At 35.6% G+C, this 25,833-nt stretch overlaps 1 protein-coding gene across 1 annotated transcript; it reads right to left on the reverse strand.

Annotated features, from left to right (window-relative positions):
• Positions 1-6,122: 6,122 nt before the first annotated feature.
• On the reverse strand, positions 6,123-21,844 carry LOC128559756 (ATP synthase subunit g, mitochondrial-like). The gene is made up of 3 exons (XM_053552196.1): positions 21,725-21,844; positions 8,904-9,064; positions 6,123-6,502 (listed from the first exon to the last, which is right to left on the reverse strand). The coding sequence occupies exons 1-3, from the start codon at positions 21,774-21,776 to the stop codon at positions 6,359-6,361; spliced, it is 357 nt and encodes a 118-aa protein (XP_053408171.1). The 5' UTR covers positions 21,777-21,844; the 3' UTR covers positions 6,123-6,358.
• Between the last annotated feature and the right edge of the window lie 3,989 nt (positions 21,845-25,833).

A 25,833-nucleotide genomic window follows, 5' to 3' on the forward strand; every position in this document is an offset into this window, starting at 1 on the left:
GATTTCTGTCTCTGTCATGTTTCAACAATTACATTTTCAGCACAATAAAGGTGTGTTTTCAAAACGCAAAATCATGCCCCCAGGTATATGACCAAAGATGTCATGTTTAAAGGTGAATATCATATGAGGGTCAAGGTCATCTATGTATAGGTCAGTTTGTAGGTCTTGCCACAAGGATTGTTGAGAGTGAGTATGAACTAAATTGGGTCATTATTGTGGGCTATAGGCAATCTGGTTTGTAAGGACAGACAAAAGACAGCTCAATTGCTATATGCCAAGGGGTCACAAAAACTTTGTACACAATCTAGAGGTCATATTTTCCACATGATCATCACAAAACCTGGTTAGAATGTTTGTCTTTATGAAATCTTGGTCTAGTTTGAAACTGGATCTCTTGGATCAAGAAGTAGATAAATTATCACTAGGTTATATTATTAAAGACAACCGTTGTTAAGAATTCATAGGCCACATTTTCCAACCTGATTTATAGGAAACCTGCTCAGAATGTATTTGTCTTTATAAAATCAATGAACTTTGTTGTCAGTGGTCATATTCATTGTCACGAGGTCAAAGCATAGAAAAGCATTGTTAAAATTAGTTTCAAGAACCACTCGATAGAAGTACATGAAACATGTTTTTAGCATTCTTGCATGGGTTGCACTAAGATTTGTTGAAAACTTTACCAAAATTTTGTAACATTCAAGATCAAATGAGAGACCCAGGGCCCTCTTGTTATCAGTGAAAAAAAAATCCGAAGTCTGAACAGCCTCAGAAATTCCATGACCATACTAACCTAAATGTATAAAGCTTGAACAGCCTCCAAAGTTTGAGGACCTTAGGCTTTTCATTTCATTATTCACTTTGGTATTTTCTAGGCCTATGCAGCTATCCAATTTAGTGTAGCTCTGTGCATGAAAGCAGAAGTATTATGTCTCTGCATGTGCTGGGAGATATACTGATTTAATCTGATCTATCTGTCAGTTAAAGATGAAATGCTCCAGACAAAGTTGTCATTCTTGTATCTGACCTTTGACCTCTAAGTGTGACCTTGACCTAAGACCTAGGGACCTGGTTCTTGTGCATGACACTCCATCTCATGGTGATGAACATTTGTGCTAAGTTGCATCAAAATCCCTCCATGCATGAAGAAGAAATGCTCCAGACAAAGTTGTCATTCTTGTATCTGACCTTTGACCTCTAAGTGTGACCTTGACCTAAGAACCTGGTTCTTGTGCATGACACTCGGTCTCATGATGGTGAACAATTGTGCCAAGTTACATCAAAAAAATTCAGTGCATGAAGAAGAAATGCTCCGGACAGTTATTCTTGAATTTGACCTCCATGTGTAACCTTGACCTTAGACCTAGGGACCTGGTTCTTGCGCTTGACACTCCGTCTCATGATGGTGAACATCTGTGCCAAGTTAATCAAAATCCCTCCATGCATGAAGAAATGTTCCGGACAAAGTTTGTGGACACTGTCTGCCCACAAAGGATGTTCCATAATACGTCCCGTCTTTCAGACGAGCGTATAATGGTCAAATTTTGTGCAGACTCTTTCCCAGTACCAAGCCTAATGTCACATATTTCTATTTTCACTAAGTTCATACTCTAGCACCTTTTTCTGTTGAACAATTTTTGTCAAGCCTGCTTGTGGAAGCAGAGACATAGTCGTCCAAATGGCTGTTGGTGTATGTGCGTTCTTTTGTCTGTCCAGATTTGTTTGTCTGGACCATGACTTTGACATGCATGGAGCAGTCTTTGTTTATATCTGGCATGAATGTTAACCTCAATGAGACAGAGTGCCATGCGCAAACCTCACGTTCCCATCTCCAAGGTCACATTTGGAAGTCGAAGTTTATATTGGACCTTGTCCGTGCCATAACTTTGACATGCATGAGGAATCTTGTTTATATTTGGCATGAATGTTTAACCTCAATGAGACGGAGTGTAAACACAAATCCCAGGTTCCTATCTCAAAGGTCAAGGTCACAATTAGGGATCAAAGATCATTTTAGAGCTTGTACAGTCCGTACTTTAGTATGGAGCAATCTTCTTTTATTTTGCATAAATGTTCACCTCCATTAACATCGAGTGTTATGCGCAAACCCCGGGTCCCTGTCTCAAAGATCAAGGTCACAGTTAGGGGTCAAAGGTCATTTTAGGGCTTGTCCGGGCTGTAACTTTGCCGTGCATTAAGCAATCTTTTTTTTATTTGGCATAAATGTTTGCCTCACTGAGACAGAGTATCGTGCACAACTCCCAGCCCCCTACCTCAAAGGTCAAGGTCACACTTAGGGGTCAAAGGTCATTTTAGAGCTTGTCTGTGCCACAACTTCAACATGCATTGAACAATCTTATTTTTATTTGGCAAAAATGTTTACCTAAATGAGGTGGATTGTCACGCGCAAACCTCAGGCCCCTACCTCAAAGGTGAAGGTCACACTTGGGGTTCAAAGGCCATATAAGATCTTAGTAACTTAGACCCATAACTTTGACATGCAATAATTTTTAGCTCACCTGTCACATAGTGACAAGGTGAGCTTTTGTGATCACGCAGCGTCCGTCGTCTGTCCGTGCGTCCGTCCGTGCGTCCGTCCGTCCGTAAACTTTTGCTTGTGACCACTCTAGAGGTCACATTTTTTGTGGGATCTTTATGAAAGTTGGTCAGAATGTTCATCTTGATGATATCTAGGTCAGGTTTGAAACTGGGTCACGTGCCGTCAAAAACTAGGTCAGTAGATCTAAAAATAGAAAAACCTTGTGACCTCTCTAGAGGCCATATATTTCACAAGATTTTCATGAAAATTGGTCAGAATGTTCACCTTGATGATACCTAGGTCAAGTTTGAAACTGGGTCACGTGCCATCAAAAACTAGGTCAGTAGGTCTAAAAATAGAAAAACCTTGTGACCTCTCTAGAGGCCATATATTTCAAAAGATCTTCATGAAAATAAGTCAGAACGTTCACCTTGATGATATCTAGGTAAAGTTCAAAACTGGGTCACGTGCCATCAAAAACTAGGTCAGTAGGTCAAATAATAGAAAAACCTAGTGACCTCTCTAAAGGCCATATTTTTCATGGGATCTGTATGAAAATTGGTCTGAATGTTCATCTTGATAATATCTAGGTCAAGTTTGAAACTGGGTCATGTGCGGTCAAAAACTAGGTCAGTAGGTCTAAAAATAGAAAAACCTTGTGACCTCTCTAGAGGCCATATATTTCATGAGATCTTCATGAAAATTGGTCAGAATGTTCACCTTGATGATATCTAGGTTAAGTTCGAAAGTGGGTCATGTGCCATCAAAAACTAGGTCAGTAGGTCAAATAATAGAAAAACCTTGTGACCTCTCTAGAGGCTATATTTTTCATGGGATCTGTATGAAAGTTGGTCTGAATGTTCATCTTGATGATATCTAGGTCAAGTTCGAAAGTGGGTCACGTGCCATCAAAAACTAGGTCAGTAGGTCAAATAATAGAAAAACCTTGTGACCTCTCTAAAGGCCATATTTTTCATGGGATCTGTATGAAAGTTGGTCTAAATGTTCATCTTGATGATATCTTGGTCAAGTTCGAAACAGGGTCATGTGCGGTCAAAAACTAGGTCAGTAGGTCTAAAAATAGAAAAACCTTGTGACATCTCTAGAGGCCATATTTGTGAATGGATCTTCATGAAAATTGGTCAGAATCTAGGTCAAGTTCGGAAGTGGGTCACTGCCTTCAAAAAGTAGGTCAGTAGGTCAAATAATGAAAAAACGTTGTGACCTCTCTAGAGGCCATATTTTTCATGGGATCTGTATGAAAGTTGGTCTGAATGTTTATCAACTGCGTCATGTGGGAAGAGGTGAGCGATTCAGGACCATCATGGTCCTCTTGTTTTTTTTTTTTTATTAGGCAGATCACTTCTTTGTTGACTTCCAATTTTTTTATATTGAATTCCTGACCTTGATTAACTTCAGCAGCAGCTAAGACACATGTCCCAACTGGGGCAGGTGTAGACAACTGGTTCTGTTCAGTCTTGAAATTTGACCAAAGACCAACAAATACAAAAGCGGTCATCTTCTCACCACAGACAATCATATTCTGGAGTTTGATGGCCATAGGTCTAGAGTTCTTCAGATTTATATCATAAATCAATTTAATCTCGAGGTCACTGTAACCTTGACCTCTTGAACCCATAAAACTACAAGTAATCTATTGAACATAAATGCACATGCTATAAAGTTAGATGACCGTAGACCAAAGTATATTCTCCAGCTATTTGGAAGGTCACTGTGACCCCGACCTTAGACAACTATTGATAAGATTATTTCAAGTCTCAAGTGTTTGACCCTAACCTTTGACAATACACACACATGGTGAGGAAAAGGACATTATTTGCATTTATTATATAAAAGCAGGCTTTGTGCTCAGATGAGCTAAAACCACTGAAGACATGAAATAAAATTAGTTTCTTTTAGAAATTATTTTTTATGTAAAAAGAGAAATTATATTGTACAGGTGAAAATCAGCAGAATTCACATTTAAAATTTGAAATATATTTCAATCTCCTAATGACACAAACAAATATCTTCCATTTATCTGTCTTCCTATTAAGTTTTAATACCCGAATGGAAATCAGATTGTCTACTAACTAATACTTAGGCCTCACCACATTAAAAAGTTGTTCATCGGATTTGCCGCTCGTATATTTTCAGAAACACAAAAAAAATAAATTTTTTTTGTTTTTGGCTTGCGCTCGCCCCATTGAAAAAGATCAAAATTTTTTGGTGCACTACTTTTTACGGACGTAAAAGTGTATAAATACTTATAAATTCCAGTCCCAGATTGTTCTCAAATGGATTTTAATCAAAATAAATACATACTACGCACACATCGTCTATAATATATCATAACACTTGCATTTAGTTGCGTTAAAGTTATTTCCCCTTTATGCAGTTACGCCATTTTCTTCAAATGTTACCAAATTACATGCTACAAAAATCGATTAATTTCATTGAAAACTGGATGAAGAAGAACATACTAATTTATTTGGTAACATCAATCTACATTATTTTGGTAAGGGTAAATACTTATTGATGCATGTCACTCATCTGTTTTCTGTTTTTCCTGTCCAGATGATCAGCATTTGCATACAAAAGTAGGTGGGGTAAGGACTTTACATTATGAGTTGTGTTTTCAGACCAGGTTCGATTTTCAAATTTTCCAATCATTTAGTAGACTAACGTTAATCTCCATTTCAGTCCTTAATTGAGACTTTGTTTCAACAAATTTAATATGTTAGGCAAGTTTAAAGTTAGGATAAGAGCTGTTCATAAGACATCATGCCCGACTTTTCTGAATCAGAGCTTTGCCAGTAAAAGGGGCATGTAGTCAGAAGCTTTGAAAGTAACAGAGCTATTGGTCATTATATAAAACTTAAAACAAAAATATTCTATGTTTTAAAGGGACATAACTCTGTCTAAATTCAGAATTAAGAGTATTGTTTCTCCTGGTGTAGACTTTGACAGTACTTAAATAACTATTCTAAGTTTCAAATCAAAAGCTTTAATAGATCTAGTAACACTTACAGAGATATTTGATGTATCAAAAACTTGTAAAGTCAGCTAAAAATGCTACATTTTCATAGCAGTAAATATTCAAGTCACATATGTATGTGATACGTATGGTTTAAGGTTATGCATTGTTTATTACATATTTTCTAACAGCATTTTCAAAAGCATACATTATTTGATTACACTGTACTGTATGCCAATGTTATTACCTTTTTTCATGAGTTCACTTTGTTGTGCGTCTGCAGGTCAGATTTTCTCAATCCCTGGGGAATTATTTTTTAATGTAAAAGGGCTATACATTCTATTTTAAGGTTTTTATTAGTCAGTCGAGAGCCAAATGAAGACAAATATATTTCTTCGCTCGCTCCTGATTTTCTCAAAAACCAAAACAAATATTTAAATTTTTTTTTCGCTCGCCGCCTCAATTTTTTCAGAAAAAAATCCGATGAACAACTTTTCAATTTGGTGTGGCCTTAGTATACGAAGTTGCACACAGACCAACCAATATAAACAGGACAATACACCCCCTCTACTTTGAAGTTGGGCATAACGCATAATAAACAGTCAATATAGTATATAAATTTATTCACTCATACTCAAAATTATAACCAAATGTTTATGTGAACCAATGAAACACTTGTATATAATTTTTAAAACTGTTTTAACATCAAAGTACTTGTCTCTGGTAACAGCACTACTAAATTTAGCATCTTTTCATTTTTGCCGCTTTTTTTTAATCCAAAAACAACAGTTCACAAAATGTTATAAATAAATGGTCTCAATAGTAACTAAAGCAGTCCTCGATTAATCATACGTGAAGCTGACGTATGTAAAGACAGAGCCATCAGCTGGTACTGGATAACCAACCCAGGATCTCTTTCCGATGCACTCTCCAGCGAAAAACCACATTGCTACTTCAATCGCAACAAAAGTGTTCGCTGTCGCTTGCTGAAAATATACAAGAAAATGTCGGTAAAAACCAATGGATGTTCCCCGAAATATGATTATTGAATATTAAAAGAACCATAGTGGAATTTATGAAGTTTTGATGAATTCCATCAAGTGGCTGCTGAGGAATAATCCAGACAAGAAATGGTACTATAGTATACTATGTTAAACAGTCGAAGGGCAATAACTCGGAGAGAAAAATCATCCGACTACAATATGAAGATAATATGCGCATCTCTTCTTGAGTGTGAAGCTTTCTATGATGTTTAACTAAACTCCCAACACCAGTGGTTGCTGAGAAATGCTACGGACAAGAATAATCAAAGGTCAATAACTCTATGAAAAATCATCCAACCAAAACATGAAGACGATACATGTATGCGCATCTCCTTTTGACAGTGAATATTCCTCTGAAGTTCTGCTAAATTCAAACCAGTAGTTGCTGAGAAATACTCCGAACAAGAATTGAGGGACAGACAGACGGCAGCATAAAAACATACCTACTAACTATGCAAGATTCAGATTAAGTAATACCTCATTTTAATTATAAAGGCCTCCCAGGATGGTAGTATGATCTTTTTATCTTTGAACATATCAATTTCATAGCCCAAAAAAAGCATTGTTTTCCCCTGTGAAGAATTCTGGCCCATGAAAAATTATATTTTTTCTTGAAATTTTCAAATTTGTTTTATTTAGATAAAATTATATTGCTTTTATGCTAATTTAAACAAAAATTTCCTGGAAGTTTTATAACAATCTGTCAACAGATTGGTTAAAATTGAAATGTTAAAACTTTTTTGTGTCCAAAACAGCTGAAAATTAGTTTAAAAGACCTACAACAAAATCATTTATAAAAAGAGGGCCATGATGGCCCTATATCGCTCACCTGTTATCATTGCACTTGAGGACAAGAAGGTCCTCAGAAAAGATATCTCAGTCCAAAGGACAGGAACAACAAAAGGAAGAAATTTAACCAAAAAGAAAACAAAAATTCTTACAAGGTATAGACATGTCAAAATACACCTAAAAATTGGAGGTAGCATCCATGTTGTACCACAGAAAAGTGTTCTCGGTTTTTCCCTACGGCCAATAATAAAAAAGTTACTAAAAATAAGCTATTTATAGTAACGTAAAAGGGAAGTAATAAAAATATTGTAAGTGAACAAAAGAAGGATCTGCCAAATAAATCTGCTGACATAAATGAAATTTCAGATCAGTATCTTCATTAGTTACGGAGATATACCCATTTTAATTTGAAATAAAGGGAGGTAATTTGACATAAAATCACCCTGTTATCTACCCTGATTGTCTCAGTCCAACTCATAACAATAATGAAATTTCAAATAAGTCCTATAAGTACTTACTGATATAAATCCATTTTGATTACAATCAGGGGAGGTAATCAGATATAAAATAACTCTGGAACCTACGATTGGATCTGATTTGTAATGGAATCCAAGATTTATTGTTGTTGAAGATATTTTGGAAGTTTGTATCAGATAAAACCATAAATGAAGTCTCTATATGGCTGCAAAAGCCAAAATAGCCAATTTTGGACCTTTAAGGGGCCATAACTCTGGAACCCATGATGGAATCTGGCCAGTTCAAGAAAGGAAGCAAGATCTTGTGGTAATACAAGTTGTGTGCAAGTTTGGTTAAAATCAAATCATAAATGAAGCTGCTATTGTGCAGACAAGGTCAAAATAGCTAATTTTGGCCCTTTCAGGGGCACAACTCTGGAACCCATTATGGGATCTGGCCGGTTCAAGAAAAGAACCGAGATCTTATGGTGACACAAGTTTTGTGCAAGTTTGATTAAATTCAAATCATAAATGAAGCTGCTATTGTGCAGACAATGTCAAAATAGCTAATTCTGGCCCTTTCAGGGGCCATAACTCTGGAACCCATAATGGAATCTGGCCAGTTCAAGAAAGGAACCAAGATCTTATGGTGATACAAGTTGTGTGCAAGTTTGGTTAAATTCAAATCATAAATGAAGCTGCTATTGTGCAGACAAGGTCAAAATAGCTAATTTTGGCCCTTTCAGGGGCCATAACTCTAGAACCCATAATGGGATCTGGCCAGTTCAAGAAAGGAACCGTGATCTTATGGTGATACAAGTTGTGTGCAAGTTTGGTTAAAATAAAATCATAAATGAAACCACTATCGTGCAGACAAGAAATTGTTGACGCACGGACTGATGACAGATGACGGACGAAGGGTGATCACAAAAGCTCACCTTGTCACTATGTGACAGGTTAGCTAAAAACAGATTCAAAACTAGTCAAGTTTTTCCCAATTCGGACAAATTCAGAGGACACTTTCCAAATTTCACCAGTGTCAGTGGCTTTCCGAAAATTATGAAAACACGTCTATCTACATAGTTGACTGCACAACTCACAGAAATTGTAAGATTTTTCCATGCTCCATTCTGTGCTTTTGATACTAGAGAGGCAGCTTCTGAGATGGCCCTTGGTATATCAGCAGGTGTTGGGGGCATCAACTCGACAGCTGCGTACTTCTTGATAATTGGCCATTTCTTTGAACTATAGTTCACTGTCCCTGTAAAACAGAATTACAGCATTTTTTTTCATGACTACTAAACATAATTATATTAATAACAAGAGCTGTCGGAGGACAGCAACGCTCGACTATTCAACAGCCTTGTCAATTGAATGAATACAAAAGTTGAAAAAGGGGCATAATTTTGTAAAATGCAAAGAAGAGGTATTGAACCTTTGTACTGCATGTCATATCATGACAGTGAACAAGTGTGTGAAGTTTCAATCCTTTCCAATTTGTGGATACTGAGATACCAGCTTACATACAAAAACTTAACCAAAAACTGCTAAGTCAAAGGGGCATAATTTTGTAAAAATGCCAAGTAGAGTTATGGGACCTTCACAGTGCATGTTAGATCATGACAGTGAACAAGGGTGTGAAGTTTCAATCCATTCCAATTAGTGGATACGGAATTTAACCAAAAACTGCTAAGTTGAAAAAGAGGCATAATTTTGAAAAAAAAAAAAAAAGAGTAGTGTTATGGGACTTGCTTAGTGCATGTCAGATCATGACAGTGAACAAGTATGTTAAGTTTCAATTCATTCCCATTAGTAAGTACTGAGATACCAGCTTACATACAAAACCTTAACCAAAAATTTCTAAGTCGAAAAAGGGGCATAATTTTGTAAAAAAGCAAAATAGAGTTATGGAACCTGTGCAATGTAAGTCAGTTTATCACAGTGAATAAGTGTGTGAAGTTTCAATCCATTCCCAGAAGTGGTTACTGAGATACCAGCTTACATACAAAACCTTAACCAAAATCGGGACGCGGACGCCGATGCATGGGCGAGTCCAATAGCTCTACTATTCTATGAATAGTCGAGCTAAAAACAAAAGCTGTCTGCAAGACTGTGCGCTAGACTATTTGATAATTTTCATGACGAACAAGAAATGTACTTGGAAAGACTTGTGTAACTGAGTTATAGGTATTTTATAACAAAATACTACAAACTAAAATTTCATTACGGCTGCGGTTACTATATTGTCTAAATTTGCTTGATCTATTATCTATGTGATCGTTTTAAGATATATCATAAACCAACAGTGCATTTTTTAGGCTTCAAACTGTCTCTTATGTGAATAACAGATTAGCTTTAGACAATCCATGGTACATTTTCTTTATGCCGAGCAGTGAGCACTGGACTGGTTCTATATTGGTAAGCAACAAATTTGTATGTTCCAAAAGCTGTTGCTATGCAAAATTTTTAAAAAAATATCCATTGGCACAAAGGTCTTGCAACCATTTTTCTTATTCACACTGTGGTGCATACTAAAAATTGTCAATCAGTGCTATGTTGATCTGATAAGCAGGGGAAACTTCAGAAAAGCATAACTATATTTTACACCGTATGTATATTATGTTTAGTTGTATGGGTAAGAAAAATAATCTGCATGCAGTATATTCATATTTGTAACGTACTCTAAGAAAATTATCATTCGATAAATCGGAGCTCCTTTAAATTTGAATTTTAAATTAAAAAAAATTTGGCTTTCTCCATTCTTGTTCTACATTCTGCAGCCTGGCATTAAAAAATAAGTTCTAAATGCCAGGTTAGTGTGGTTTATGTTAAGGTCAAAGTTGATTCAATCACACTAAATTTAATTAAATCAACACCTTTGATCTAAATTCAGTCTTGTAAGATTTAATTACAGGTGTCATAAAGCTTAGTCAGAACAGTATGTGTGAAAATTGGAGAAGGGATTTTTAGCTCACCTGAGCACGAAGTGCTCAAGGTGAGCTTTTGTGATCGCCCTGTGTCCGTCGTCGTCGTCGTCCGTCCGTCCGTCTGTCTGTCCATCATCAACAATTTGACTGTTAACACTCTAGAGGTCACAATCTTGGCCCAATCTTAATGAAACTTGGTCAGAATGTTACCCTTAATAAAATCTTGGACGAGTTCGATATTCATATTGGGTCATCCGAAGTCAAAAACTAGGTCACCAGGTCAAATCAAAGGAAAAGCTTGTTAACATTCTAGAGGTCACAATTTTAGCCCAATCTTAATGAAACTTGGTCAGAATGTTACCCTCAATGAAATCTTGGGTGAGTTCGATATTGGGTCATCTGGGATCAAAAACTAGGTCACCAGGTCAAATCAAAGGAAAAGCAAGTTAACACTCTACAGGTCACATTTATGACCATATCTTAATGAAACTTGGTCAGAATGTTAATCTTGATGCTCTTTAGGTCAAGTTCAAATCTGGGTCAGGTGGGGTTAAAAACTAGGTCACTTGGTCAAATCAAAGGAAAAGCTGGTTAACACTCTAGAGGCCACATTTATGACTTTATTTTCATGAAACTTAGTCACAATGTTAATCTTGATGATCTTTAGGATAAGTTCGAATCTGGGTCATGTGGGGTCTAAAACTAGGTCACCAGGTCAAATCAAAGGAAAAGTTAGCACTTTAGAGGCCACATTTATGACCTTATCTTAATGAAACTTGGTCGAAATGCGGAATGTGAATCTTGATGATCTTTAGGTCAGCTTTAAATCTGGGTCAGATGGGGCCAAAAGCTAGGTCACCAGGTCAAATCAAAGGAAAAGCTAGTTAACACTATAAGCCACATTTATGACCGTATCTTAATGAAACTTGGTCAGAATGTTAATGTTGATGATCTTTAGGTCAAATTTAAATCTGGGTCGGATGGGGTCAAAAACTAGGTCACCAAGTCAAATCAAAGGAAAAGATTGTTAACACTCTAGAGGCCACATAAATGACTGTATCTTCATGAAACTTGGTCAGAATGTTAACCTTGATAATCTTTAGGTCAAGTTCGAATCTGGGGTCAGGTGGTGTCAAAAACTAGGTCACTTGGTCAAATCAAAGGAAAAGCTGGTTAACACTCTAGAGGCCACATTTATGACTTTATTTTCATGAAACTTAGTCAGAACATTAATCTTGATGATCTTTAGTATTAGTTCAAATCTGGGTCATGTGGGGTCAAAAACTAGGTCACCAGGTCAAATCAAAGGAAAAGCTAGTTAACACTCTAGAGGCCACATTTATGACCATATCTTAATGAAACTTGGTCAGAATGTTAATCTTTATGATCTTTAGGTCAATAGGTCAGGTGAGCGATACAGGGCCTTCATGGCCCTCTTGTTTTCTCCTTCGGAGCGAATCAGGCAATTGTTATATCAGAACTAAGATCACAATAGTATAACTGTAGTATAACTGTACCAATAATATCTAGTGGTTTTGTTTTATGTAAACAATTGTTTTAAAAGTAATATGACATCCACTGTGTTACACAGAGATATATCATTACACAGAGATATATCATTACACAACAGAGATATATCATTACACAGAGATATATCATTACACAGAGATATATCATAACTGCATGCTAGCCATATTTCTTGAAGGGCCAGATCAAGATATATTAATAAAATAATGGCTTAAACTATTACATCTAATGAAAGTACTGCTGTTTTGTAATTCATCGATTATTTTAGGCAGTGAACGCTAATTTTCATGCAATGTTTAGGTTCCTGATCTATAATCATTAAAGTCATTTTCATTATATTTCTCAATATTTCTACTTTTAAAAAAACTGCCGTACAAAATTATTGTTAAAAGATCGGCAATATCTACGAGTTTGGTATTATTTTGGAAAAGATTAATAAATATATCAATTAAATGTATAAATCTGGATGCAAGAATCGGGCATTATTAAAGCACGAGAATCGAAACATGAATGAAAATTTTCATGGCATTTCAATCGTGCACCTGATAAACTTACGAGTTTCAGACGTGTAAATTTCGGATAAAAATTTTACGGCGACTTTTTCATAGCTAAGTTAATACTTTATTTAGAAATTCACGAAAATGATAATGCAATAATCAATTTTCTTAAATAATTACTGTTTATAAGTTATAGCAAGACCCACAGAAAGTGGAAATATATAATTATAGGCAGGATACTGAATACTATGTCGAATCTTCTCCTTAAATTCCTTGATTTCTCCCTAAATTCTGTGGAGGGAGAAGTCACTTCTCCCGAAAATTTTGACCCAGGATGATCCCTGCTTTTTGTAAAGTGTTAGGCTGTCACAACAGGCTTCTTACGCGTACCACAAAATGCACTCATTCCAGTTGCCTAAATCATAAGTCACTTAAATCACTATGGAAATGGGCAGTTAGTATGTGTTTTTTGATTGATTGATTTGGGTTTAACGCCGTTTTTCAACAGTATTTCAGTCATGTAACGGTGGGCAGTTAACCTAACCAGTGTTCCTGGATTCTGTACCAGTACAAACCTGTTCTCCGCAAGTAACTGCCAACTTCCCCACATGAATCTGAGGTGGAGGACTAATGATTTCAGACATAATGTCGTTTATCAAATAGTCACGGAGAACATACACCCCGCCCGAGGATCGAACTCGCGACCCCGCAATCCGTAGACCAACGCTCTACCTTCTGAGCTAAGCGGGCGGAGGTTAGTATGTGTTATATTAATAAAAATCAGTTTTGACCAGTTCCTTATGACCATCACTAATTAAGAGATTAATGTCTTGTTTTATCCCTTTGATGTACCCCTTCAGGGCCTTATGGTAATTTCCTGTTTTATCCCTTTGATGTATAGGAGAGATCGTGTTTGTATACAAATCCGTTGTATTTTCTATTTCTGGTTGCGGGTTTATCCCGCTACCAAAGTTAAGTGTATTTCTGACAATCATATAGCATCTTTATTTGATTCCAAATCACATCCAAAGGAATTTGTTCATGTGCTACAAGCAGTTCTTATTCATCCCCTATCCATTCACACTGGCCATTTAGATTATATAAGATCTGTCAATGATTAGGTATTCCAGCCCATGGTTACATCACTGACTTCCAGCTGTTCATGTAAGGTCAGGCAGAGTTTATCTTAGATATGAGGCACAGTAGTATTTGTTTCTTATACATGCATATTTATAGATTGGGCATTTAAAATGAAAATGCAACCACCAGACATCTCAAGGCTTTGATTAGAACTGATAAGACAGTCATCGGATGGGTAGACACCGAACGTCCATTTTTTTTGTAAACAGTGATGTTTTTCTAACAGCCTAAACTTTCTTAAAACACAAATTATATCAATATTTTTTTGATCAGTGGAAAGGTTATAAAACAAGCAATTTATTAATTACTTTTAATTATTATTTCGAAATAAAATGGATTAATTATGAAGTTGAACGCTCAAGTTACAGTGTTTTTCTAAAAGTTTTGAACATCACTAAGCCGCTATTAAAATTATATGTCATTTAAAATGGATATTCATTTTAAAAAGATATCTGAATATGAAAATTGTCAATTTTTCAAAACTTTTTGAATTTTGAAAATCCATAAATTTGCGAAAAAGTTATTAAAAATTAAAACTTCCGATCCCATACACAATGTAAAAACATTTGTTTTGCCAACCACTAGGCAAACCGATGTTAATGTGTGACGTCACGGCGATCTCTCCTATGCCTTCAGGGTGTTATGATATTTGGAAGTGTGACAATTGCCAGGGTTAGAATTTAACAGTTTTTTGCACTTGCAAATTTTTGCTATTTATCAACTTCAGCTGCAATTTGTTCAACTGTTTTTTCTACATACAAGGCTCTATCCTCCATAACACTACCGGTAAGCGTGTGTAGTACAGAACGTTTTTTCCATCAAATATCGTATGCATGCACACCAGTATTACCGTGCTGCGTAATCAAAATCTGCAAACAGTCCACGCACTATCTAAAAACATCATTAATTGGTGCGTACTGTGTTTAACATCATCATTAAATACATATTTACAGCAGATCGAAACTGAAAGTTAATGAAATTAAAACCATCGAAATTTCTACTTGAGATTTTGCACTCGCAAAGTTTTGCGAGTCTGGGCAAAAGTCACATGCATTTCGCGAGTATACAAGCTTAAATTCCAATCCTGGTTGCATGCACATTATTGTTATTTGCATGTCAGTTGAAAAAGGGATTAATGTCACTTTAATTATCCTAATAAATTATATATGCACAAACTTATAATCCATAAAATTTGAAACCTTAAACATTTCATCAAAATAATTTTCGAGCGACATTTCTTTTTAGAAATCAATTGCAACAAGAATACATAGAATAAAGTAGAAGTTTTCAACTTTATTCCTATGACTTTCATTCTAAATGTACATTGACATTGATATCAACATACAAATATAAGAATTACATTACACAAAGTCAGTTTTAGTAAGAGTATTTGAAAAAAAATCAGCTTATTATAAGAAATTTCTTAAATTTCATTATTTGTGATTTCTTGTTTGGTTTCTTTTTATCCGGTTCAAGACACTTAAAAAAAAAAAAAAGTTAAAAAAATAATTTTAGTTTAACAGGTATCTGATGAGATCTAGGTTTGTATTCGTCGTTTTGTGCTCATATTTGTGTGACTAAATTATCTAATATTTTCTTTAAATTTGTTATGTATTTTTTCCTATGTTTTTATATGGGCATACTACAAAACATGGAGTGGAGTCGTGGAGTGGAGTCATGGAATGGAGTGGAGTCATGGAGTGGAGTCAAATTTGGAGTGGAGTCATGGAGTGGAGTCAAATTTGGAGTGGAGTCATGGAGTGGAGTCAAATTTGTTTTATTTTTATAACTATTCAACATAATAATGCTTTTGTCTTACATTGATTGTAGCCACACGGAACAGAGGGCTTGGTCAAATTGTTAATTGTCAGTATATTTTATCTCATTGTTTTTGAAGAGATTTTAAAGCATCACATAGATATGAAATACAATTTTATTTATTTGAGAACAGTTGTAAACAAATCAAAAGGCGGTCAACCCATGGGAACATATTCAAAATAAATCAAATAGACCACAGTATAAAATACTGGTAAAAAGTAATAACCAAGTTTCCAAAACTAAGTTCCAACTGAACAACTGTAGGAGCATGTTCTAATTACTACTTGATGTATTCTCTGATGGGTTGGGTATAATAATAGATATTATTTTTCATAACCTTTATCAGTGAACAAATATAACACTCCTCATCAGTGTTTTTTTTTTATTGAAGTTTGTTGTTTTTGTTGTTTTACTTAACAAATTTTTCACTTGGCCTTAGATCATTTTCAAAATTTGTCGACAGATTTATTATGAGAACCTTTCAGTCCCATTCTAAATACCAAAATCAATTTACAAGTTCAATTATCTTATTAGATGAATTATTTCAGCAGCATTTAATTTAAAATAAACAAGAGGAATTTATGAGTCAGATAAAATTTAGATATTTAAACTTGTTACATAAATAATTTAATATTTGTGATTATGCATTATTAGTGTTTGAAACTGTTTATGTCCACTGATATTGAAATATTGACTACCGTTTAGCTCGGGTAAATGAAAAAAATAAGCAGCATGCATGCTGGGTTAAAATTCATTAATTTTATTGCTGACAAAATTTAAATTTCTATTGTATCAACCCGCGACCTGCAGCCCGAAGCTCGCAATTTTGTGTACATGTATATATTTTGCGGGCTGCAGGTTGCTACAATGAAACATTTTTCCATTATAGCAACCCACAATTTAGTGTTACTGTATTAAATGGTTGCACATTTTTACTCGAAAAATGAGTTGAGTACAATAAGCCTCTGCAATTTTGTCAGGTGTGATGTTGATCGTTGAAAAAATTCTTGTATTTTAAGTTTACACTAATTTCTTTATTTTCGATTGCGAAACAAGTTCTTACAACTTAAGATTAATCGCTCGCGAGCAGGGACTACATTAGCCTGGAAATTTAGGGAGAAGTGACTTCTCCCTCCTGGGGAAACAGGGAGAAGTTTTGAAATTTTGGGAGAAGTTCGGCAAACGTGAGACAGGACATTGCTTACATGCATTAAATAATAATAATAATGTTTATTCAGTTCCATTTGTAGTATTATCTTGCTATAACTTAAATAAAAATGGTGCAATGTTTCAACAATACAGTACATATTTGTACTGTTTTACTGCAAAATGTTTAACAACTTGACATAACAAATCTTTCCTCATATAATCAGTACTAATATTTCTTGGATTAATTTTTTTCCTTCCTAGAGCAGCTTTTTCAGGTATGTGAGCATTCTGAGTTTAAATTTTTTTATGTTCCTTCAATTTGACAAACTACAGAGTTTAAAAACCTCTCAATCTTACAATGAAATGTTATTTGTACTGATCAGTAATATTTTTTAAAACTACATATTTTGACATAAAAAATCTAAAAATTGGTTAAATGTATTACCTCCCTTTAACACATTTCAGAATTAACTAAAATAGTTGTCTGCTATTTTTATCAAACAACAAATTTAATAGTTTGTCAAGGGCCATATATTTAACTTATATCTGTTTTTAATGAAAGAGAAATGCAGATTTTTTTTTTTTTTTTTTTTTGGTTGGGTTTAACGTCGCACCGACACAATTTTAGGTCATATGGCGACTTTCCAGCTTTGATGGTGGAGGAAGACCCCAGGTGCCCCTCCGTGCATTATTTCATCACGAGCGGGCACCTGGGTAGAACCACCGACCTTCCGTAAGCCAGCTGGATGGCTTCCTCACATGAAGAATTCAACGCCCCGAGTGAGGCTCGAACCCACATCGATGAGGGGCAAGTGATTTGACATCAGCGACCTTAACCACTCGGCCACGGAGGCCCCCGAAATGCAGATTAAAATGAATAGTAAGCAGATCCCAATTGAAAAATAAACGTCGGGAGTAACGGGTAGTCTACACTGTGATGGCAAAAAAAATTTCGAAACAATTTTTGTCTGAAAACAAGAATAACTGGATAAGACAAGTACCGAGGGCGTTCGGTTGACCCGAGGTTCCATGTTTTGACCCGCGAAAATCAAGAAAAACTCGTAGTTGACCCGCACAAAAAATGTGTCCCGGACGTCTCGAGTTCGAAGTTCTGCATTGTGAATCAAAATCTCGGTGAATTTCAATTGTTCGCCGCCACAATTCAAGTATGACAGTAGGCGGAGCGTCGTATGTAAATTAGCTACTGACAGATGTCAATCACTCCACGCGCCGACTGACACGTAATTAGGTTTGTAATTCGGAAGTTAAAGGCGTACGCTAGAATTCCCTGTATATGAGATGGGCGAAAATTTTCCCAATAACAGAATTTCTTTAAACTTTGGATATTGAAGGACAATCATCTAAAAAACAAAAATATGCAATAAAAATCATAGGTCACCGGTATCGAAAAAGAGTTATCTGTCCTTGAAAACGTCATTTTTGGGGAAAATTCCGTTTTCAAGGGCAGATAACTGTTTTTCGATACCGGTGACCTATGATTTTTATTGCATTTTTATGCTTCTTAGATGATTATCCTTCAATATCCAAAGTTTGAAGAAATTCTGTTATTGGGAAAATTTTCGCACCAAATTCTAGCATACGTCCTTAATTATCGCCGTTTTACGAAGTTTTCGGGCTCTCTGATCTCCGATGTCGGTCAGCTTTAATCATTACTCTTTCATTCTTTAATTATCGTTTACTGCAATCACATTAAATGCAAACAATTAGCAGCTTATCATGCGGCGTCAATCTGAAATCGAGTGATCATCTTTTGTTGTCATGGACACGTTTCGCCGCGCATGCCTCCCGGTGACATCCTGTGTATTGCGTATTGTGTTTACAGACTTTACATAACCGAGATGTATAATATCGGCGCACTTTATTGCCGATTATGTTTTACTTTCATCAAATTTTAGGGCGACTTGAACTTCGCTTTTCTGGGCGGGAAGGGCAAAGTGAAATATTTTAAAGCGAAGTTTTCGCTCAACTTCGCCTAAAACGCAGTCCCTGCGCGAGACTCATTTCAGATGGAATTAACCTCGAGTTAAGATGTTTTAGTTGTCTTGTAAAATGAAAAACGCAGTAAGTATTTAAAAACAAACTCAAACTCATCACAAATTGCTGTATCTCGTACAAAAATGATAGAATTTTGAGATTTCACAAGTTATTCTATTATTCTGAGACCTGGATGCCCAGGTCAAACTGAAGTTATGATTATTTTTTGATATGCTCCAGTAACCAGCGTGTACACCTCATTCAAATAATTATTTTTTATAATTTGGCTTTAACGATTTTTTTATTCCGATGTTACTTTGTTCCCAAAAAATTGCTTTACAGTGTAAAACCGCACTGAAAAATAACCACCGGTTAAGAAACTACACATGGAGTAGCATTATTTATTGAACGACCCTCATATTTCTGAGTGTCAAAAAGTTAGCAATTTTTGAAATCCATCTGTTCAGCGTGCACAAATTTTAGCAAATTTCTGATTTCCTGACTTATGTAATGATAACACATTGTTATGGTACATTACAATTTTATTTACAAATATTAGCGAATTTTTACAATTTGCCAAAATTTCCACCTTGCAAGGTTTACCACTTCTACGGTATGTTTCTGCGCATCTAAAACCGTCTATTACTTGGATTTTTCATTAATTTTCGCCATTCTGTGTTTATCACAGGTAGCTAAATACCTTCTGGAAATATATTGGGCAAATAATTTTGTTAACTTATTACTATTTCATCTATGTACACGCATAGCAAAATAAAATACAATGCACATGTAATCTTAAAATCTTAGCCAAGTTTGATTCTGGGCTAAACCAGTGTATACTGTAATTTCACAGATTAGAAACATGTATTTTATAAAGTTTCACCTAAAAGTCTGTTACTTTTAATTAACAAGAAAAAAAAACCCAAGAAAAATAACACGTTATCTCCATGTGATGAACATTTAATATATAAATGCAAATGCCATTTCAAATTTAAATAATAAATCCAGTGCTACATCATAAAATGCTACAAATTTTTTTCATCATTTTTAATTGGAATTGACACCACAATGATAATGCACAACCTTTCTCCTGTCACTTAAAATGAAAATTAATGTAGGCAACAACCATCCAATATACCCTAATTAAACCTTTAAATACATACACGAATGTATTTAATCAACCGCATGGTAGGTGTTAGAAATACATGGAACTAGAACACAGATATAGACACTACATTTATTTTTTCAGAAATATATTATATATATACTGACTCGCATTTTCTCTTAAAGGGCAATAAATCAATTATTTTGTTAACAGGAATTTAGATGGAGCTTCACAGGCTTAACACAACATTTCAAAATTTTGACTCAATGACTCCACTCCAAATTTGACTCCACTCCAAAATTTGACTCCACTCCAAATTTGACTCCACTCCACGACTCCACTCAAATTTTGACTCCACTCCACCACTCCACTCCATGACTCCACTCCACGACTCCACTCCATGTTTTGTAGTATGCCTTTTATATGTACAATGCAAAGCGAGAACTTGAAACTTGTAAAACATTATCTGAAGTGCCGGAGAATAATACACAACATGTCACTTCTTCCAGACCGTTTTGACAAGCTAATAAATCAATAATTTCTGGTATAATTTGACAAATACTTGAAAATTTATACTATAGGGACTGCAGATAATAAAATCAACTAAATGAACAAAGTATCTTGATCTATTTTATTTGAAAAAACATCACAGCACACACCCCACTCTGAAACTCTTATTGATCAGCTTGAGTCTGTGCAGCGCAGGGCTGCACGCTGGGCCAAGCGTAATTACGGCCGTACATCCAGTGTAGACAACATGCTGACTTCCTTAAATTGGACATGCCTTGCACTCCGTCGCACTGACCAGCACCTGGTTATGTTTTGTAACATCTTGCATAACCAGGTCGCCATCCCACTACCGGACTACTAACGCCCAACACTAGATCTTCCAGAACCAGAACCACTCATTCCCAGGCATTCATTCAAGTTTCACCCTCATCCAACTATCATAAATTTTCATTCTTCCCTAGAACAGTATATCATTGGAATGCCTTGCCCTCAGATGTTGTCAACTCGTCTGGGCCAGTGTTCAGTCAGGCTGTAAGCCAGATTGAGCACATCTCACCTTAAATACACCTGCCCTATTTTTAACCTGTTTTTAACCATTCTCCTTCTTGCTTTTTACTACTACTATTTTTACTTGTTTTAACATTCTTGCTAGTTGACGCGCAGTCTAGGTCCCCAGCAGGTGTTTGACTATATGGAAGATAGATAGATAGATAGATACAATCGGTAGGATTATAATCTGCTTTCACCTCTTCAAATTATATTTGCACTATGGGTTGCAACAGAAGTGACGTCATGCCCACCGGATCAATTGAAACAGAAGTTGTTGTATGATTGAGACATGTGCTCAGTTTGTTTTAAATGAGGAAAATATATTGGCAGGGGGCATCGGGCAGGGGGAAGGGTGCTGACCCCCAAGTGTCTGCAGGGAACTCTAGCCACTTCCATAATTTTATATTTCACTTTTTCTTTTCTGCCTAATTATTATATTCCAGAAAGTGTGCTATAAATGAAAACACCAAAAGAAAATTATGTGTAAGATTAATTTCGTTAAAATCATTCCATTTCAACATATTATGCCGAGACGGGAGGACGAGCACCGGTTCCGCTACCCAAGAGATTACCCCACCCACTAAAATTCTAGTGACCTTGGGCATTTTACAGATTGTATACAAGTTCAACATGTATATGGTAGACAATAACTAAACAATAAAATTTTTTCAATATACTGTATGATATTTAAAACACATGCGTACTAGTATAGACATTAGTGAGCTTAGTCGCTTGCCGTCCAAAAAATGCGGCCATGTTGTTACAGCTACGCTTGATTTACATGAAGTGCGGTTCTCCTTCGTAGGTCATTGGCCACTAAAAGTAACAGGAGCGATACTACTAGAAACAAAGTCCCAAATATACGTAATATCAAATTTTCACTGTAGATCATTTTTGCAGCTTCAAATTATTCTCGTTTAAGTTAAGTCCAGACAATTTAATTTCAATCAAAGTACTGAAAGTACAGAAAGCATGCGACCATAAAACAAGAGGGTCATTGACCCTAAAGCGCTCACCTGTGTACAAGGCTTCAAGTGAGTTTGTATAAAGTACAATTACAGAGTTAGGTTTCTTCTATGTTAGCCTATATTATGTACATTTCACAGACATTTTTGACCCTAGGGCAATAATTTGAACAATTACGGCAGACAGTAAAACTCTGATATCACATGCCAAATATCAAGGCTCTAGAAGATAGCTATTATTGATTCAGAGAAGAAGATTTTCAAAGTTTCTTATATATAAGCCTATAGTAAGTACATGTCACACACAGGGGCGTGGCCATTTTTGACCTTAGGGCAATAATTTGGACAAGTATGATAGAGAGTCAAACCCTTATATCACATGCCAAATATCAAAGCCCTAGAGAAAAAGATGTTTAAAGTCTGATAGCTGAAAACCTATTTTTAAACAAAAAGACCCATATGTTCAATGAACCCGAACCTTTGAACAACTTTGAAAGAGGGCTATCCAGAGATCATTTGTGTTAAGTTTCATCAAAGTCCATTCAGTGGTTTTGGAGGAGACGTTGTTTAAAGAAATTGTTGATGAAAAGTGACCACGCCCTCTGGCGGCCATATTTTTGACGAATCAGAAAAAAATGAACACTTTTTGTAGAAGATCACACAAGGACCATTTGTGTGGAATTATTTTTAAAATCGGTCAAACAGTTTTATACAAGAAGATTTTCTAAGTTTCCACTATATACATATAAGGAAAAGTGACCACGCCCTCTGGCGGCCGCCATGTTTCTTGACGAATCGGAATAGTTTGAACAGTTTTGGAAGAGGGTCACACAAGGACCATTTGTGTAAAATCATTTTAAAATCGGACTAGTAGCTTCACACAAGAAGATTTTTAAAGGTTCCGCTATATACATATAGGGAAAAGTGAGCACGACCTCTGGCGGTCATGTGTTTTGAACAATCTTGGTAAAGGGTCACACAAGGACCATTTGTGTGAAATTATTTCAAAATCGAGCAGTTTTACACAAGAAAATATTTAATGTTTCCACTATGTACATTTATGGAAAAGTGATCACGCCCTCTGGCGGCCATGTTTTTGACGAATCAAATTAATTTGAACGGCTGACATAAGGACCATTTGTGTGAAATTATTTCAAAATCGGACCATCGGTTTAGGAGGAGATGTTGTTTGAATCTTTTTCTATTTTAGCTCAGGTGACCCTATGTACAACCAAGTGGAACCGTTTGAACAAATTTGGTAGAGGACCATCCAAGGAACCTCTACACCAAGTTTCATCAAAATCCATTCAGTGGTTTTGGAGGAGATGTCGTTTAAACACAATTGTTGACGACGGAAGACTTGACGGACGGACCGACGAACGGACGCACGACAGACGACGGACACGGCGTGATCACAATAGCTCACCATTAACACTTTGTGCTCAGGTGAGCTAAAATGAATGAAAACTGTGCGGGAAAGATAAGTTTGCAACATCTGAAATATTATGAGATTTCCATATTCAACTAAGCCTAGTTAATCCAATGGCTCTAATAGAGAATTGCACGTAAATGCGAATTTTATACCAGAGATGAAGTTTTTGTACACTGATAGGCTAAGTCGCACATAAATATGGAATATCTGAATTTAGCTAATTCTCACCGAGAGAAAATATATATGACAGATACATCGACAACAACATTGCGTGTGTATTGCAAATTCCACTAACCTAAATCTCAAATGTTTGTATAAAACCTTGATATTTAGATTGCTGGTCAAAGCAGTAAGATAACAAAATGCTACGATGGAAGAGGACATACAAGTTCTACTAAAGTTTTGGATAACACGTTGTCTTTGCCAGAAGTAAAATGAAACCTATTCCAGAATGAAATTATATCGGAGGACCTCATGAACACTTAAATGATATAAGTTAAATGATATAAGTTAATATATATCAGATACTTTCGTCCTGCTTTTGATGTTATGATGACAGGCAATATATATGTTGCTTGTCGATGATTACCTTGATTTACTGACAATACTTTAACAACATTGCAACGTTTTGCTTAGACTGGCATCAGTCGTTAGAGTCATTAAATGTAAAGCACTTGGCCATAAAATCAATCCTCTCTAATAGCACTTTCTGAAAAAATTTACAATATCTCTTACCTCTGACTCTAACGTGTTGAGATGAGCCTAAAGAGAAAATGGTTTTCTGAAAAAAATATCGGTGTCAGTATGAAGAAAGAATAAACTTTATTACTGATTACTTGATCTCAATTAATTTAACATACTTTGTAAGTCTACGTTTTGCTTTAAAGATAGCAGTTTTGTGGGGTTTTTTTTCGATTTGAGTGTTTAACACCTGTAAATTACTACTGTAGGCCCTATTTCTGGTAATTTTCCAAAGGCAATGTTGTTCTTATGTTAATTCCCCCTGCTAGGATTTTTTAAATCATTTAAATAAGCGGAAGAATTTTCAAAAATGACAAAGATTAATGAGCATTTAAACATTTGATCAAAATGGCGTTCATTTTGTTTCCATGGCAACATAAAAACAAAATGGCGGATTAATTAAATTTCTAGATTCATATTTGAAATGTTTTTACTGATTGCTGTAAAATAACTTCTTTTCTTTTTCCAGCTGCGCCCTCGTGAAATTATTACGGCCCATAGTGTATAAATAGCAGTAAAACACGGTTTTGCTCTAAGTTATTTATTAAATATTAGTACCATGTTAGAATGTTATTTCTAGAAAGAACACCTTATGATGCACTAATTCCATCAGCGACATCTGGTTGGTCAAGTACATTGACAAATAGCCTACACATTTCCAGGATCTAAAATTGATCATTTAACCTTGTATGGTCAATTTTCAAAAGTGGCCTCTGAGACGACCAAAGCAAGTTGTAAAATGTCTATCACAAACTGAAATACGGGCCTCGATGAATCTGTAGTTTAAATGCAGGTATTTCATCATCATTTTGTAAATTTTTGAGTTATTGAGGTAAATGTCAGATTTTACGCATAAAATACCTCTCATGTTTTTCTGTATTTCATAACTATAATTTCCATGTAAATTTTATTAAATTCGGTTCAGTAATAAGAAAGTTGATATTTTTCAAACTTCAGTAATTTATGTTTTTATCCCCAAAACCACTATAACGGGCCTTAAATTGTCCGATTCAAATCCGCGCCAAAGCAGTCGGATTTCCCGGCTATATCGTGATTCCCGTGAAAATGTAAATAGTCAGAGTTCACAACTATGCCGTGAGTCCCGTGAAATCCAATATTTGGCGGGACATAACCCTACAAATAGACTGGACTAGATATCTTTAGGATACACCATTTTCAACATTAGATGAAATTATGTCACTTTGATTTTTCTTGGTAGAAAATTTTGCTCGATCGAGCTTCTTCCACCAAATGACTTTTTACCTGGTGATGATGTCACGACCCGGAAGTTCAATACCCGAGGTTCGCTTTAGTGTACTCGCCTGGATGTGATTTTCCCAGCGCAGAGCTTTCGTCCCGTGGTTGTGCCTTAACCGCAAAGATGCTGATTTTTGTAGTCAACTGAGACAGCTCAGGGATACAAACACCTACCAACATGGGGAGCCAAAAAGGAGTCAACGTTTTCACGGTTTAACGGGACTTTATTTCAAGATATGTGTTTAGTGCTACTTTAAGTTTGAAGTAAAAGGAAACACCTGTAAAACGTCACAATGGAAATGAACTGTAATTTATAGGACTGTACATCTTCTAGAAAACAGATACTGAGCTCAGAGTTTTTTTTCTTTTCATTCTTTTCTTCTAATAAGTTTTTTTTTCATTCATTGTAAATAATCAT

Source organism: Mercenaria mercenaria, chromosome 10 (genome assembly GCF_021730395.1).
Source record: "Mercenaria mercenaria strain notata chromosome 10, MADL_Memer_1, whole genome shotgun sequence".
Classification (NCBI taxonomy): domain Eukaryota; kingdom Metazoa; phylum Mollusca; class Bivalvia; order Venerida; family Veneridae; genus Mercenaria; species Mercenaria mercenaria.